The sequence below is a fragment of the Typopeltis vanoorti genome, chromosome 6, assembly GCF_054136105.1.
Source record: "Typopeltis vanoorti isolate ZY-2024b chromosome 6, IOZ_Tvanoo_1.0, whole genome shotgun sequence".
NCBI lineage: Eukaryota > Metazoa > Arthropoda > Arachnida > Uropygi > Thelyphonidae > Typopeltis > Typopeltis vanoorti.
In genome coordinates, this window is record NC_143554.1 from 7,599,503 (window position 1) to 7,614,708 (window position 15,206).

A 15,206-nucleotide genomic window follows, 5' to 3' on the forward strand; every position below is an offset into this window, starting at 1 on the left:
TACAAGATCAGTCAACATACAAAATTATAGATCGCAATCCCACCAACAAAGAAAAGAATAAGGCACGAAAATTATTGAAAAATGTCACTTCCTGGCCCAAAGACACAGTTAACAAACTCAAACTCTTCCATGTTAAAACACCGAGAATCTATTCTAGTAGTAAGACTTATACGTTGGTTAGACATAACTGGTAATTAATTTACGGAATTGACAACGCATATAAAGTAAATAAATTAAAGATAACTTTAATGAATCACTTCTATATTTCGGCAATGTCACATTGCCATCTTCGGGAACATAAAGATATGGTATGTGCACTAAGGAACTAACAAAGTAAATGAGGAAGAAAATAAGAACTAATTTTGTTCCTAAAGTCCTAATGGTGCCCTCTTGCGGGCTAATTTGGTAGTCTTGGCAGTTGGGCTGAAGTTCTCAAAATGAAAGTCTCCCAAATTTGGGGCAGTTTCATGCACCCAAATTTGTTGAGGTTAGGAACGTTTTTTTAGAGCTGCTGAAGATTCTTTGAATAGTCTTTCGTATTTAAACTTGCTGCGATGGATTTTTTTTGTCTTCTTCCAACGAATTTTATGGTGGGTATCTAAGGCATGGTCTGCCAGTCCAGAGCGGCTGTACTAGTGAAAACGGATGTAGTCTTGGTGTTCTGAAATCCTGATATTTGTTGTTCTGCCTGTTTGGCCAAAGTAGGACAATTTGCAGCTGCAAGGGACCTGGTATACACCAGGTAGGTGTAGGGGAGTCCGCGCGGTTAGCCTAGTGGCTTTGCGCTTCGCAACCATATGCCTGGGGAAGGAGTGTCCTAGGTTCGATTCCCGTCGGAGACGTGAGGAGCTGAAGGATCTTCCTCAGCCATAGCCAAGTTAGCCGGTCTTGGGCGCGGGCAGTAGGGTTTTTCCCGCCAGTTTATCTGGTGTTTTTCATCCCGCAAGCAGGCAAACCGGCCCCTTGAACACATAGCGATACAGCCAAGAATACCTTGAGGCATAGGAGTGACCATTCTATCCTCGTATTTCGGTTACGAAATCCAAGCATGCTTGGAAGGTTGTGGGCCTTAAAGGCCTGTTAAAGCCATTGGGATAGATAGATAGGTGTAGGGGAAGTGGTTGGTCTTTGGTAGAGAGGATAAGGGATGCCAACTTTTTATTAAAAAAAAAAAAAAAAAAAAAAAAAAAAAAAAAAAAAAAAAAAAAAAATATATGACCTTACTTCCTGTTACAGACCATATAAAAAGTTGGCATCCCTTATCCGCTCTACCAAAGACCAACCACTTCCCCTAGACCTACCTGGTGTATACCAGGTCCCTTGCAGCTGCAAATTGTCCTACTTTGGCCAAACAGGCAGAACAACAAATATCAGGATTTCAGAACACCAAGACTACATCCGTTTTCACCAGTACAGCCGCTCTGGACTGGCAGACCATGCCTTAGATACCCACCATAAAATTCGTTGGAAGAAGACAAAAATAATCCATCGCAGCAAGTTTAAATACGAAAGACTATTCAAAGAATCTTCAGCAGCTCTAAAAAACGTTCCTAACCTCAACAAATTTGGGTGCATGAAACTGCCCCAAATTTGGGAGACTTTCATTTTGAGAACTTCAGCCCAACTGCCAAGACTACCAAATTAGCCCGCAAGAGGGCACCACTGGGACTTTAGGAACAAAATTAGTTCTTATTTTCTTCCTCATTTGCTTTGTTAGTTCCTTAGTGCACATACCATATCTTTATGTTCCCGAAGATGGCAATGTGACATTGCCGAAATATAGAAGTGATTCATTAAAGTTATCTTTAATTTATTTACTTTATATGCGTTGTCAATTCCGTAAATTAATTACCAGACCGAGAATCTATGGAGCACCAAAAATTCACAAACCAGGCACACCCCTACGCCAATTGTAGACAGTATAAATAGTCCCACATACAAACTGGCTAGACATTTAGCGAAGCTACTAGCCACTCTCACTAACAATTCTCCCTCCTTTGTCAAAAATTCAGCACACCTAAAAAGCATCTTACAACACCTTACCCTAAAAAGCTCAGACTTAATAGTAAGCTTTGACATCACTTCACTATTCACAAATGTACCACTAATAGAAACCCTCAATCTACTGAAGTCACACTTCCCCCCCTGATATATTTGAACTATTCAAATTCACAATACATGCAGGATATTTCACATGGAAAGGGAAAATAAACAAACAAATTGATGGGACAGCCATGGGCTCCCCCCCTTTCCACCCCCCTAGCCAACTTTTACATAGAACACCTGGAAAAACAAGCAATCAATACAGCCACTCTCAAACCAACACTTTGGCTACGCTATGTTGATGATGTGCTTGCTATTTGGCCACATGGCCCTGAGACATTGAAAACATTCTTAGCACATTTAAATAGCCAACATCCAAAAATCCACTTTACTATGGAACTGGAAGCTAACAACTGTCTGCCCTTCCAGGATACACTCATCACACGTCTCCCAGATGGTTCCTTATCATTTTCAGTTTTTAGAAAACCCACACATACAGGCAGATACTTACACAAACAATCACACCATCATCCTTCTCAACAATATGGCATATTAAAAACGCTAACCCATAGAGCGAGAGCAATCTGTTCCAATGACAAGGCTCTTACTGCTGAACTCACTCACTTACGCCACACCTTCTTGGCCAACGGCTACAATCCACATAAAATAAACAAAATACTAAACACTCCTAAGAAACCCCTCCCACCATCCACCACAATGTTGTACTTAAACAAAACAGTCACCATCCCTTACATTAAAGGCACATCCAAAAAGATCTCAAGAATTCTCAATAAACATAAACTACGCACTACATTCAGACCATGTAGCAAATTAGCCACCCTCATCCGCTCACCCAAGGACAGCATTCCTCCTTTATCACATCCAGGAGTCTACCAAGTATCCTGCTCATGCAATCAAACCTACTACGGTCAAACAGGAAGAACTGTGAACATCCGCATCAGCGAACATAAAAGATACGTACGGAATTATCATTATGGGAAGTCGGGCCTAGCAGACCATGCTCTGGATACCCCTGCACACAGGATCAACTGGAAAAACACAAAAGTACTACACAGAAACCCGTATAAATCAGAGAGATTGTTCTTAGAGGCGACAGAAGCCCTAAAACACACTCCAAATCTCAACAAACATGGCTGTATTAACTTGCCGAAGATCTGGGAGACAGTCATATTAAAAAAAAACTAGCACTTTTCTAGGACTCTAGTAATATATGATAGCTTTTTTTTTTTTTTCTCTCTCTCTCTCCCAGATAGAGGGCGCCAAATCAGGACTCTAGTTGCTGCTACAATTTTGTTTAAGTACACCATGTTGTTTTAGTCTTGCATATTATGACAAACAGTGTTTTTGTGCTCTGAAGATGCTGGTTATAACACCAGCAAAATATCAGCATCAAGTTAATAAATTAATTATTTACTTAGTTTCTGTGTTCTATTATACCGTTAAAATAATAAACAACTTGATATCTCAACTATTTGTCTTAAAGTAAAAATATGGCCCAAGCAACCCCCTATTTGATCTAATCCCAACTTGTTCAAGTTTCTCATCCACATTTTCTTAACCTCTTCTAAAGTACATCTGCATAAACTTCACCTGAACACTCAAGTGAGAGAAGAGAGGTTAGGGAAAATTTTCACATTTCTGAAATGTGGCAATAACCAGCATAATAACTGTGCATGGTTTAAGCTAATACAGAATATAGTTTGGCTGGATAAGTCCCAAACTGACAGTCCAACCTCATTCATATAGCATCTAGGTAGATAGATGCCTAAGAACAGGATTCAAAGCAGAAGGGGATGATTGGACATTAATGACTCAAAAGTTCAAGTCAGTACTCTGCATTTCTGGCAATGCTAAGTTTTTCTCAGTATTGTGTGTGGGTATTTCATTGCTTCACCTGGTCCAGAAACTCTGCTCTTAGAAACCAAACATGGAACTTTTTCAAGCCACTTCAGGCCTCCAATTAAGAAGGCTAGTGCTCTCACACTAAGGAATGAAATTAATCTGCCACCTAAAAACAATCACAAGCATCCATGCCCATGGTGAGATTCAAAATTGCAGCCTGTTGGAGAGCAGATACTATAACTACTAAGCCAATCAAGCAAGTGGAGGCCTTCTTAAGACTTAGCATTGACTAAGTAATCCCTCTTTATAACCACAGTTCCATAATTATCAATTGAAGAAGTCTAAAAATAAAATACAATCGGTATAAATTTAAAGAATTTTCTTTTAACTGAAGTATAAGCAATTAAGCATATTAAGAATGACCACAATCAAAATTCTTAGTGTCCTATTCCAAATTTTGAAGAAACAAACACCTTGATAATTTTATTCTTTTAGTTATGCTAAAATAAAACAAAGAATTAAACTATTATTATTATGTATTCATAATAATAATAGTTTAAATTTCTGATATGTTAACCTTAGGGAGTGTATGACAAATCTGATATTGAATTTTCTAAAGCACTAACAGCAGTATCAATTCACCTAAAACTTTGTCATCCTCTGGAATTTTGCTTTACATATGACATCAAAACCTATATGACTACCTTTCTTCCCCATTCCATTTAAGTGACCATACTACTTCAAATTAGCTATGCTTTCACATTCTTGAATGCTAACATCCTACAGTAGGAATGCACATCCTTTCAAGTTTCCGGCTGGCTGAGTAGTTAGCGTATCCGCTCTCCAACCAAAAGGCTGCAGGTTCGAATCCCGCCATGGGCATGGATGTTTCTAATTGTCTGTGAAAATACTAGTGGTGGTCGGCATTGGTGTAGATGTTAAAGGTAGTTGAGGTTGGTGAAGACAGAGTTGTAGAGTAGGTGCCCTCCCCTCGATGAGTCTTCGGACTCTCTGGAGGTGTTATGTAATAATAATAATTTGCTGCTGGTGCCATCTGTTCATTCTCCTCCATTTCCCCCCCCCCCTTAAAGTCTCAAATCTGTGATCTCTAGCCTCTGATCATCTATTCTATTTCTAACCCTCAGATCTATAAGCTAAAATTGGTTTGAATATTTTTCTTGTAATTGTTAGTTAAAGAATTTTAGGTGAACTGCTTTTTTTAATCTATATAAATGCATTCAAGTAGCATACAAATTACTGTTCATTCATTATCTAATATAGTGAATGATGGTGAAGTTAATTCCTATTTTCACTAAAATTGTGCCTAAATAACCAAAATATTTTACTACTTCTATAGATTCTCCAGTGAGACAGTTGATATTTTTCATGGTATTATCTATTTTCACTTTTTATTGTTGATTTTCATAACCAAACTTGTTACAGCAATTACTAAATTTAGATGGGGAACTCTGAAGACTCCTAAATAATCTAAATTTATTTAGGAGCACATCTGCTTAAAGTGAAGAGCCAAGTTTAATACTTTGACTGATATGAAAATATCTTCTGAACTTTTGAGATTCAGAAGCAATTATTCTGATTTAAACTCACACATTGTAACGTGGCATTTGAACTTTATGAGAAGCTCATTTTTTAAAACTGCTTCTATAAAGAAGGCAATCTCATTGCAGAGGATATCGTGTTTGGTCTCAATACCATGTTGTACAAGATCCAATGTTTGAGGCTTGAGGTGCTCAATGTAGTACTGATGTTTAATAATTCATCCCTTCCCACACACAAAATGACCTGTCTGTCTGAAGTATGTTCGATTACACTCACAAGGAATCCAGTAAATACTGGTTACAGATAGAAGCAAAAGTTTGACTTTTGTAATTGGTAAAAGACTAGAAATTTTGACTGTAAGATGTAGATATCAGGCAAAACTTAGATTCTGCCAACAGGTTCAAAAATATCAAATCATATGGGCTACATTCTATTACACCCAGAGTGTAGAATTGTAAGTCTATTATCCGTTAAATGCAATGGAGTGAAATGTTATAATCATTTCACTCCATTAATGCTCTGATTGTGAAAAACTTCTATTGTAAAGACGAAGGGAAAAAGCGATATGTGCTCGGTTAAATTAAGGATTCGACAACTAACTTCCTGAGAGGCATAATGTACAGAGCTCTGATATATCAGATATATATATATCAGATATATATATATGTGTGTGTGTGTGTGTGTGTGTGTGTGTGTGTGTGTGTGTAACATGTCATCCCAAATGTAATGTCATTTTTAGTATTAAGTTTTGAAAGGATATAAAAAATAAATCACTTACTAATTTAATCAATAACACTCTTCCAACATTGTGAAAGCTTCAGAATTCAGAAGAGAGAGAATTCAGGCAAAAAAGTAGCATAGGCTCAATTTCAGTGCCTCCAATGTGTCGTATTATTTTTCATTAATGAAATGTTGCAAACTTTAAATATATAGATAAATAAGAGGTAATCTGAAGGTGCAAGATCAGGAGAATATGGAAACTTTCCCAGCCTAGGTTCCTCAATGGATACAAGTGATTCTTGCACTATGAGGGCATGCATTATCATGGTGAAAAACAACACCCTTTTGATTGACCAGAGAGCACCTTTTTTTCTTTCAGTTTTTCATTCAATCAATCAAGTTGTTTACAGTACTCTTCAGTTGGGATTGTTTGGTTTTGTGGCAAGAGTTCAAAGTGTACAATACCAGCCATATCCCACCAAATGCTTAACAAAAACTTCTAAGGGTGAAGGTCTTCTTTTGGCCTGTTTTCCCTTGCATGAACCCACTACCTTCAGCACTTAACGTTCTTATAAAGTATCCATTGTTCATCACCGGTGACTACACTATTCAAAATCAGAGATTGAACTTCTCAAGAATGAAAAGCAGTGTTGATGTGCTCTCTTCAGATTGTTGTTTGTCAGTTCATCAGTAATCCACATGCCAAGCTTACACTATTCCAAGTTCTTGCAAATGGCAATGAATGGTCAATGATGATGAATTAAGATCGTTTGCTAAATCTTCAACAGTTGCATTGGCATTTCTTGCAATAGCGGCTTCCAGTATATCGTCATCGAGAGAGAGAGACAGGACGACCAGAGCAAGAGGAGTCTTTCAAGCTAAACTCTCTTTGTTGTCGAAATTTTTGGAACCACTGCTGGCACTTTCGCACATTCAGAACATTATTGCCATACACTTCTTGCACATTTTTTTTTTTTTTTTACAGTGTTACAGCATTTTTGCCTTTTTTGAACTCAAAGCATGATGTGCTCTTCAGTGACCTCTACTGTTTTTAAACAATAACTTATGTATGATGTTCTTGCAAGGTAGAATTTCTTAGAATGAGGCCACCTCAGCTTAGCAGTACTTATACAGCTTTAAGAATTCATGTTTAGACAAGCTGAGACACATTTGAACAAGTAGAGTATAAAAAACATTACTTTTGGGATGACCTGGTATGTGTATGTGACAGAGAAAGTAGATTCCTGACGTACACTGGCTGACAAGGTATCAGAGACTGTACAGGTAAGTAGGATATCCAATAAGGATAAACTCCCAGAATACCAATTTTCCATAGTGAACCTAATACACAGATGTAGACTGCTGATTTGATGTAGGAAAGAGAAATTCATTTTTACAACACGACCAAACACATCTATGTGCCAGGGCCAGAAGGAATGAGGATGATTGGTAGACTATACCAGTCCTCGATCCTTTTCGTGTGTAGAGGCCGCAGGGTATCTTGGAAGAAAACCACCATGCTCCACCACAGCAAATTCAAGAAAGAGAGACTTTTCTTGGAAGCAGCAGCAGCTCTCAAAAACCAACCAAATCTGAATAAATATGGTTGTATTAAGCTTCCGAAGATTTGGGAAACACTCATCACCAGAGGTCCCACCTTACATTCCAGGCCACCTACTACTGCCCTTAGAGGGCGCTCCAACTAGATAGGACTTTAGTGTCACCCACGTGGTTGGGCTCAGTATTGTTTATTATTTGTGTGTATGTTACATTAACTGTTTTTGAAATCCCTGTAGATGTCCTAGTGACTAGGACGAAATATAGGAAGTATTAAATTCTATTTTAATTCTTTTTGAGTGTTGTAAAAAATCCATTAAGCCTGCAACATGAAGTCAGCGATCCTCTAGATGGTTTAAATAATAATTAGCCAAGGAAGAGGATTCCCTATGGCTGTACTGTAAATCTGTTTACACGTTTCAATTTTCAAGATATCTCAACCATATTACAAATGCATATATCTTCACAACATCTGGAGAGAAATCATCAATTTTCTGACCAAAATATCAAACTTGTAGGCAATATACTTGATCTTGTCTAGAAAATGTTTAAATCTTCATGAATGATCATCTCTAAAGCATCTGAAATTTGTACTTAAACAGGACAGAAACATCCTTCCTATGCATAGCAGAGTCGCTGCTATTCATGATGGTACCACAAGATGGCTATGAATGCGGAGAGCCTTCGGTGATGTAAGATGGCATTTTAATTTTACAGTTAGGGATCACATTATTATCCTGGCAGCATTTTAAGAAGGTCAAATGATGTAGTTCTCTTGAAAATCAGGCCTGGTTGGCCAAGTAGTTAGCGTATCTGCTCTCCAGCGAAGCGGCTGTGGTTTCGAATCCCGCCATGGGCATGGATGTTTGTGAATGTCTGTGAAATGACTACTGGTGGACAGCAGTAGATGATGAAGGTAGTTGCAGTTGATGGATTGGTGGAGACGGAGAGTTGTAGAGTAGGTTCCCTCCCTTGATGAGTCTTTGGACTCCCTGGAGGTATTACATAATAATAATAAGAAATCGGGGTGCTTAAGGGTCAAAGCTGTATAACTGAGAGCAAACTGATTGCCTACCTCCAATAGGAGATGGCATTCAAAGGTGAAAAATGCACTTCCACTCTGATATATTTTCTAAAACACAACTTTTTCCTTTTTGTTCAAATCCAGGCTGATAAGTTTCTTTTGTATTGAAAAACACAAATTTGGTTATTTAATTTTTCATGAGAGGGGGAAAAAATGCATTAATACTGGTTTCACACACAATGTATATATATATATATATATATATACACACACATGAAAGAATGATCATTAACTCGGTTAACATACATATTTTTATGTATGTTAACCTGGGAACTCTGAAGACTCCTAAATAATCTAAATTTATTTAGGAGCACATCTGCAAAAATGCATTAATACTGGTTTCACACACAATGTATGTATATATATATATATATATATATATATATATATATATATATATATATATATATATATATATATATACACACACACATGAAAGAATGATCATTAACTCGGTTAACATACATATTTTTATGAAGAATTGAATGACTAGAACCGAGATTTAAGTAAGAAGGTTTTAATATAAAAACACTACTAGTTTCGACCTATAACAGCCTTCATCAGGTGACATTATAAAATAAAGAAAAAACACTAAACACTGAAGGTTAAAAGACTATGAACAACATAGAGTCTCTATACATAATTAGCATGAATCTCTCCAAACAATGCAACAAATGAAAGAACAGCTTTAAATACAACTACAACGTTTTCATGCTAATTATGTATAGAGACTCTCTATGTTGTTCATAGTCTTTTAACCTTCAGTGTTTAGTGTTTTTTCTTTCTTTTATAATGTCACCTGATGAAGGCTGTTATAGGCTGAAACTAGTAGTGTTTTTATATTAAAACCTTGTTACTAAAATCTCGGTTCTAGTCATTCAATTCTTCATTAAAAAAAAAAAAAAAAAAAAAAAATATATATATATATATATATATACACACACACACATACATACATGCGCACACAGGTTAGTTCAAAATTCACATACAAACTTTGAGGGGCGGTAGAGAACATCAAAATTAACCATATTCACATTGAAAAGTATGATCGGAAACGCCACCCGAACGATAGGTGGCGCTGTTTGCCAGCGCTTCAGGTGAGCAACTGGGGGTTTCCTCGTTCAAGCTTTCGACGTCGTACAAAGACATGCATCGTTTTACGAACGCTGAGATGGCTGACACGTGCCTCATTTACGGGTTAGCTGACGGTAATGGACGACCCAATGTATCGTGAAAGGTATCCAAACAGACGTGTACTGCATCACCAAATGTTTGCACATTTGCATCAGAATTTGTGTGACTATGGATCATTCAGGGATCGCAGGCATGATAGCGGGCAGCCACAACCCCACCATGGAAGAGGAGGTGTTGATTGGGATGGACAATAATCCAGAGACAAGCACACGCGCTGTTGCTTCTGCTATAGGAGTATCTCGATTCAGTGTATTGTGTGTTTTGCACTCTGTGTCCTTTCATGCAACGGGTCCAGTTACTGATGGCCGAAGATTATCCTCGACGTGTGGAATTCGTGCAGTGGTTTCTGCAGAAAAGTGCCGTAGACCCAGATTTTCCAACTTGTGTTTTGTTCACGGATGAAGCTTCATGTACCAGCGAAGGGGTCTTCAATTACCACAATGCTCATGTGTGGCCACATGAGAACCCACACGCTGCGCAATCACATGCTGCACAACAACACCTCACCATTAACATATGGGCAGGTATCGTCACCGACTGTTTAGTTGGCCCATACCTGTTACCACCCTGACTGGACTCCCAGAAGTATCAGACCTTTCTGGAAGAAGTTCTGCCGGATTTACTGAACAGTGTTCCAATGACTGTGCATCAGCAGATGTGGTTCCAACATGACATGGCTCCAGCCTATTTTGGCATTTCTGTGCATCAGTATTTGGACAGGTCCTTTGGGGCTCGATGGATTTGGCGTGGTGGACCCGTCGCATGGTCTCCCATGCTCACCTGATTTATCAAGCATTGATTTCGTTCTGTGGGAGACCCTTAAAACCATGGTGTACAAAACGCCTGTTGCCTCAGACACGGATCTCATGGCAAGAATCACCATGGCCGCTGCTAATATCCGGGAAACTCCAGGTATTTTCTAAAATGCACCGCAATCAATGCGTCGGTGTCAGACATGCATCACTGCTAATGGTCGTAACTTTGAGCACCTGATGTGAAACCATATTATGTATCCAACTACTATTGAACTGTTCAGTTACGCCTAATAAAGTTTTTTTACGCTACTTACTGCCTTGTGTTATTTCTGTATCTTTGTGTCCCTGTTAGTATCTTCTGGTGGCATTTCCGGTCATGCTTTCCTATGTGAATATAGTTGATTTTGATGTTCTCTACCTCCGCTCAACGTTTGTACGTGGAATTTTGAACCACCCTGTGTATGTGTGTGTGTATATATATATAAAATTATTATTATTATTATTATTAGCATGAAAATTTTGTCTTGGATTCTCTCTCTCTCTTTTTTTTTTTTTTATTTTATTTATTTTTTTTTTTACAGCAACCTTAATAATAATAATAAAAAGTGCACTTCTCATAAGAATTAATAAGAAAAAAAATCCCAACACACTTAAGACTTTCATATATACTAAGTAAACTAAGAAACACTTACTTGTTGATGTGGAATAAATGGTTCTATGATGAAGTTACGCAATTTTCCTGTTGCTTTTCCTATCTGAAAAATCATTACAAGTTCCTGTTATAGATCCATTTATAAAGATAACCAATAACACATTCTACTTTGTAAAAGAAAAATTCAGATATATGCAAGAATACACTCACTAAACCAAGTCAACTTTGGCTAGTAGCTGGTGCCATTCAAAAGATTCCAAAATCTAAACAAGGTAGCATTTCAAGTGAAAATCAATTAATTAGTCTCATAATGGTGACAGAGTTTTCCCTCCAAAATCTGAGAAATTTTAACCTGAAGCAGAGAATATACATTATTAACAGATACATAAACTAGAGGAATAAGAATCCTTTCCTTTAGTGTTACACGGCATCGCAATTCATTTCGGTAAATTATGGGAACTACAGTCAATAGGCATAATTACATTAAAGTCATCATCTAGAGCAGTGTTTACCAACATGTGGTCTGCGGATCTCCGGGGGTCCGCGGGATAGTTTATTTTCACTAAACTTTATCTTATCGTGTTGCTCACACCTGGTATATTTGCAATGTATATCTCTGGCTCTTGAGGCCCATGGTTTAAGTAAAATTTAACATGAATGTTGGTACCATTACTTCTTCCCTTTGTAAAGCAGAGGTGAATAACCAACCCTTTGCAATTTAATTTAATTTAATTTTAATAAATTATTAAACTTAATTTAATAAATTATAATTTATAATATTATATTGGGTTTGAGATTTATAATATAATATTATAATTTATATTATAAATAAATTTTATAATATTATACAAGTGTGTTTTTCTCGGTTTAATATTCAGTTTTTTTGCTTTTGGCCAAATAATTGAGTTCACAACAATACTTCTGATTTTCAATTTGTTCACAATCATATTTGGATATGGATCAGTGGTTAAAGTGTGGATTGTTGAAACGCAAGACAGACGATAATCCAAGTGGATCTAGTGTTGTCGAAAATAGTACTAATGCAGATAAAGTTCCTTCCCTCAAAAAATCACACAAATATTGTCCATTCTATTTGGGATTTTCTGTTCTGAATAAACACGCTGAAGACAGACCACAGTGTGTTCTTTGTTGTGAAATGTTATCGAATGAATCTATGAAAAAAAATGGCAAATCAATTAATAAGCCAATAGAATATTTTCAAAATAAAAAACTGCAACTTTGTGGTTCACAGAATTTAGTTAAGGCATTGTGTGTGGAACAAAAAATGAAAAGGCTGTTCTTGCCTCTTACGAAGTCGCCCTTCTGATCACTAGAAAAGAACAAACCCATACAATTGGGGAAGATTTAATTTTGCCTGCGACAAAAGCGATAACAAAGAACTTGTTTAGTGAAAAACATGTCAATGAGGAGTCTCTAATATCGTTATCTGACAATACTGTAAAAAGAAGAATCGACGAGATGGCTCAAAATGCGAAAGAGATTTTGCTAGAACGGTTGCATCATAGTGAATATTTTGCGTTGCAGTTGGATGAAAGCAATGATATTTCAAATAATGCTAATTCGCTAGCTTTTGTGTGATATGAACAGGAAAATAAAGTTTGGGAGGACTGTGAATCATTACCTCTTCATACAACTGCTGAAGCCCTTTTCAAAGTTGTCAATGACTTCATAACTACAAATAAACTTCAATAGGAAAAATTTTTGTAGGTATAAACACAGATGGTGCTCAGGCAATGTCTGGAATACATAAAGGTTTGGTCACAAGTATCCAGAAAGTCACACCTCTTGTGAAATGGACACATTGCTGTATACACCACAAAGTACTAGCTACATGCTGCTTGCACTCCAAAATGAAAACCGTTCTAAACGAGGCAGTAAAAATTGTCAATTTTATTAAAGCTCGTCCTCTTAACAGCCGGTTATTTTCTGCACTTTGTAACGAAATGGGAAGATCACGAACATTTATTATTGCACTCAGAAATCTGATGGCTGTCCCAGGGTAAGGTTCTGACATGGTTGTTCGAGCTTCGTAACGAAGTAAGGTTGTTCCTCATGAACTCCAAATTTGAGTTAACACACTATTTAAATGATTTGACATGGCTCTCATCTCTTGCTTCCTTGGCGGACATTTTTAACATTTTGAATACTCTTAATTCGAGCCTTCAAGGTGCATCTGTCACAGTGTTTTCCTTGCAAGACAAGATAGAGGCAACAATCAAGAAGTTAAATTTGTGGTGCACCCGTATCGAGAAAGGAAAATACGATTCCTTTCACATGCTGAGTGATTTCAGTGAACAAGCTCTTTCTAGTGATGTTGCTGAAAGTATGATTGAGCATATGAGGTCATTGGCGTCTCAACTACATCTGTATTTTCTGTTTTGTCCTGAAAAACATGACTGGATGAAAACTCTCTTTCTAGATTCGGAATATGAACTTCCTTCTGTTGAAGCAGAATAGCTTATCGAGCTGTCCTGTGATTCGATGTTCAAAATGCTGTTTCCTTCATTACTGTAGTTTTGGTTCCAAGCTAAGTCTGTTTACCCTGAAATTTCCAAAAGGGCTATAAGACATCTGTTGTCATTTGCCACTACGTATCTGTGCGAGACAACATGTTCTCATCTTGTATATATGAAAAACAAATACAGGAACAGAGTTAACATGGAGTCAGATCTATGTCTGAAATTATCCAGTTTTGATCCTGACGTGCGAAAGTTGACGTCTGAAAAACAGCACCAGCCATCACATTAGGCGAGTGTTAAATTCATAATATTAGGCCTAATTGATATATTCATATTCTTCCAAATATCTCCATTTATAACAGTACTGCATTCTCATAAATGCACATTTAGTGTTGTAAAATTGTAATTTATTACTTCATCTTTTATGATATGTAAAATATAAAAAATTTCCATTTTGGATTTTATGGGGGCTGCGGTGAATTAATATTCGCTACAGGGGATCCACGACATCAAAAAGGTTGGGAAACACTGACCTAGAGTATACCCATATGTATATAAAGACAAGTTATTACATTTCAAATAGTATGTCAAAGTGAGAATAATCTGATCAGCCATTATTCGGCTGGCCCGATCTCTAGTGTGTGGGGGGTAGAAATAACCTACATCAAGCTATATTTTATTTATATCATCATTCGTATAAATACTTTCAATACAGAAAAATTGGTAGCCTAATCAATAATTTAACACAAGTGTTTGTTATATTAAAGTTAAGATCCTAGATTATTACAGTCCTAATTATCATAAACTCAGACCAAAAGCGTATGTGGGTAGAATATATGCCATCCATATTCGTGGAATTTTTAGGCCACCATTATTGTTAAGATTAGGGTGCTTGATAAGAATTTCACAGGCCTCTTTAAATTTACACTCATACTATACTTTCGTGTGATGTAAACAAAGGTATCGTTTCCATGAATTTCCATGCAGAGTATTAGGACATGATCAGAAAGGCCAGATTTACCATAGTTATTAAATTTAATGTGCCATTTATGTTCCTTATTTCAGATAGGAATTGTGTGTTCTGTTTTGCCTATATAGGGAAAATTACAGGTGCATTAATATGATATACTACAGGACTGGTCAGTGGAAGAAGTAGATCTCTGGATGAGTTGAATAAGTTCTTTAATTCTGCAGGAGGCATTAAAGTTTTATTTCTGTAGTATTCTGTTTATTCTATCTGATATCCTTTTAATATATGGAATGGTTACATTTTTATGGTAATCTAATTTATTTTTTGT

At 36.9% G+C, this 15,206-nt stretch overlaps 1 protein-coding gene across 3 annotated transcripts in view; it reads right to left on the minus strand.

Annotated features, from left to right (window-relative positions):
• Positions 1 to 15,206, minus strand: part of ATPCL (ATP-citrate synthase) — a 555,953-nt gene that overhangs the window by 460,287 nt on the left and 80,460 nt on the right. For all 3 annotated transcript variants that reach the window (XM_090394661.1, XM_090394662.1, XM_090394663.1), the window contains exon 4: positions 11,469 to 11,531. In XM_090394661.1, the coding sequence (XP_090250787.1) occupies positions 11,469 to 11,531 (63 nt within the window). The remainder of the gene's footprint in view (positions 1 to 11,468; positions 11,532 to 15,206) is intronic.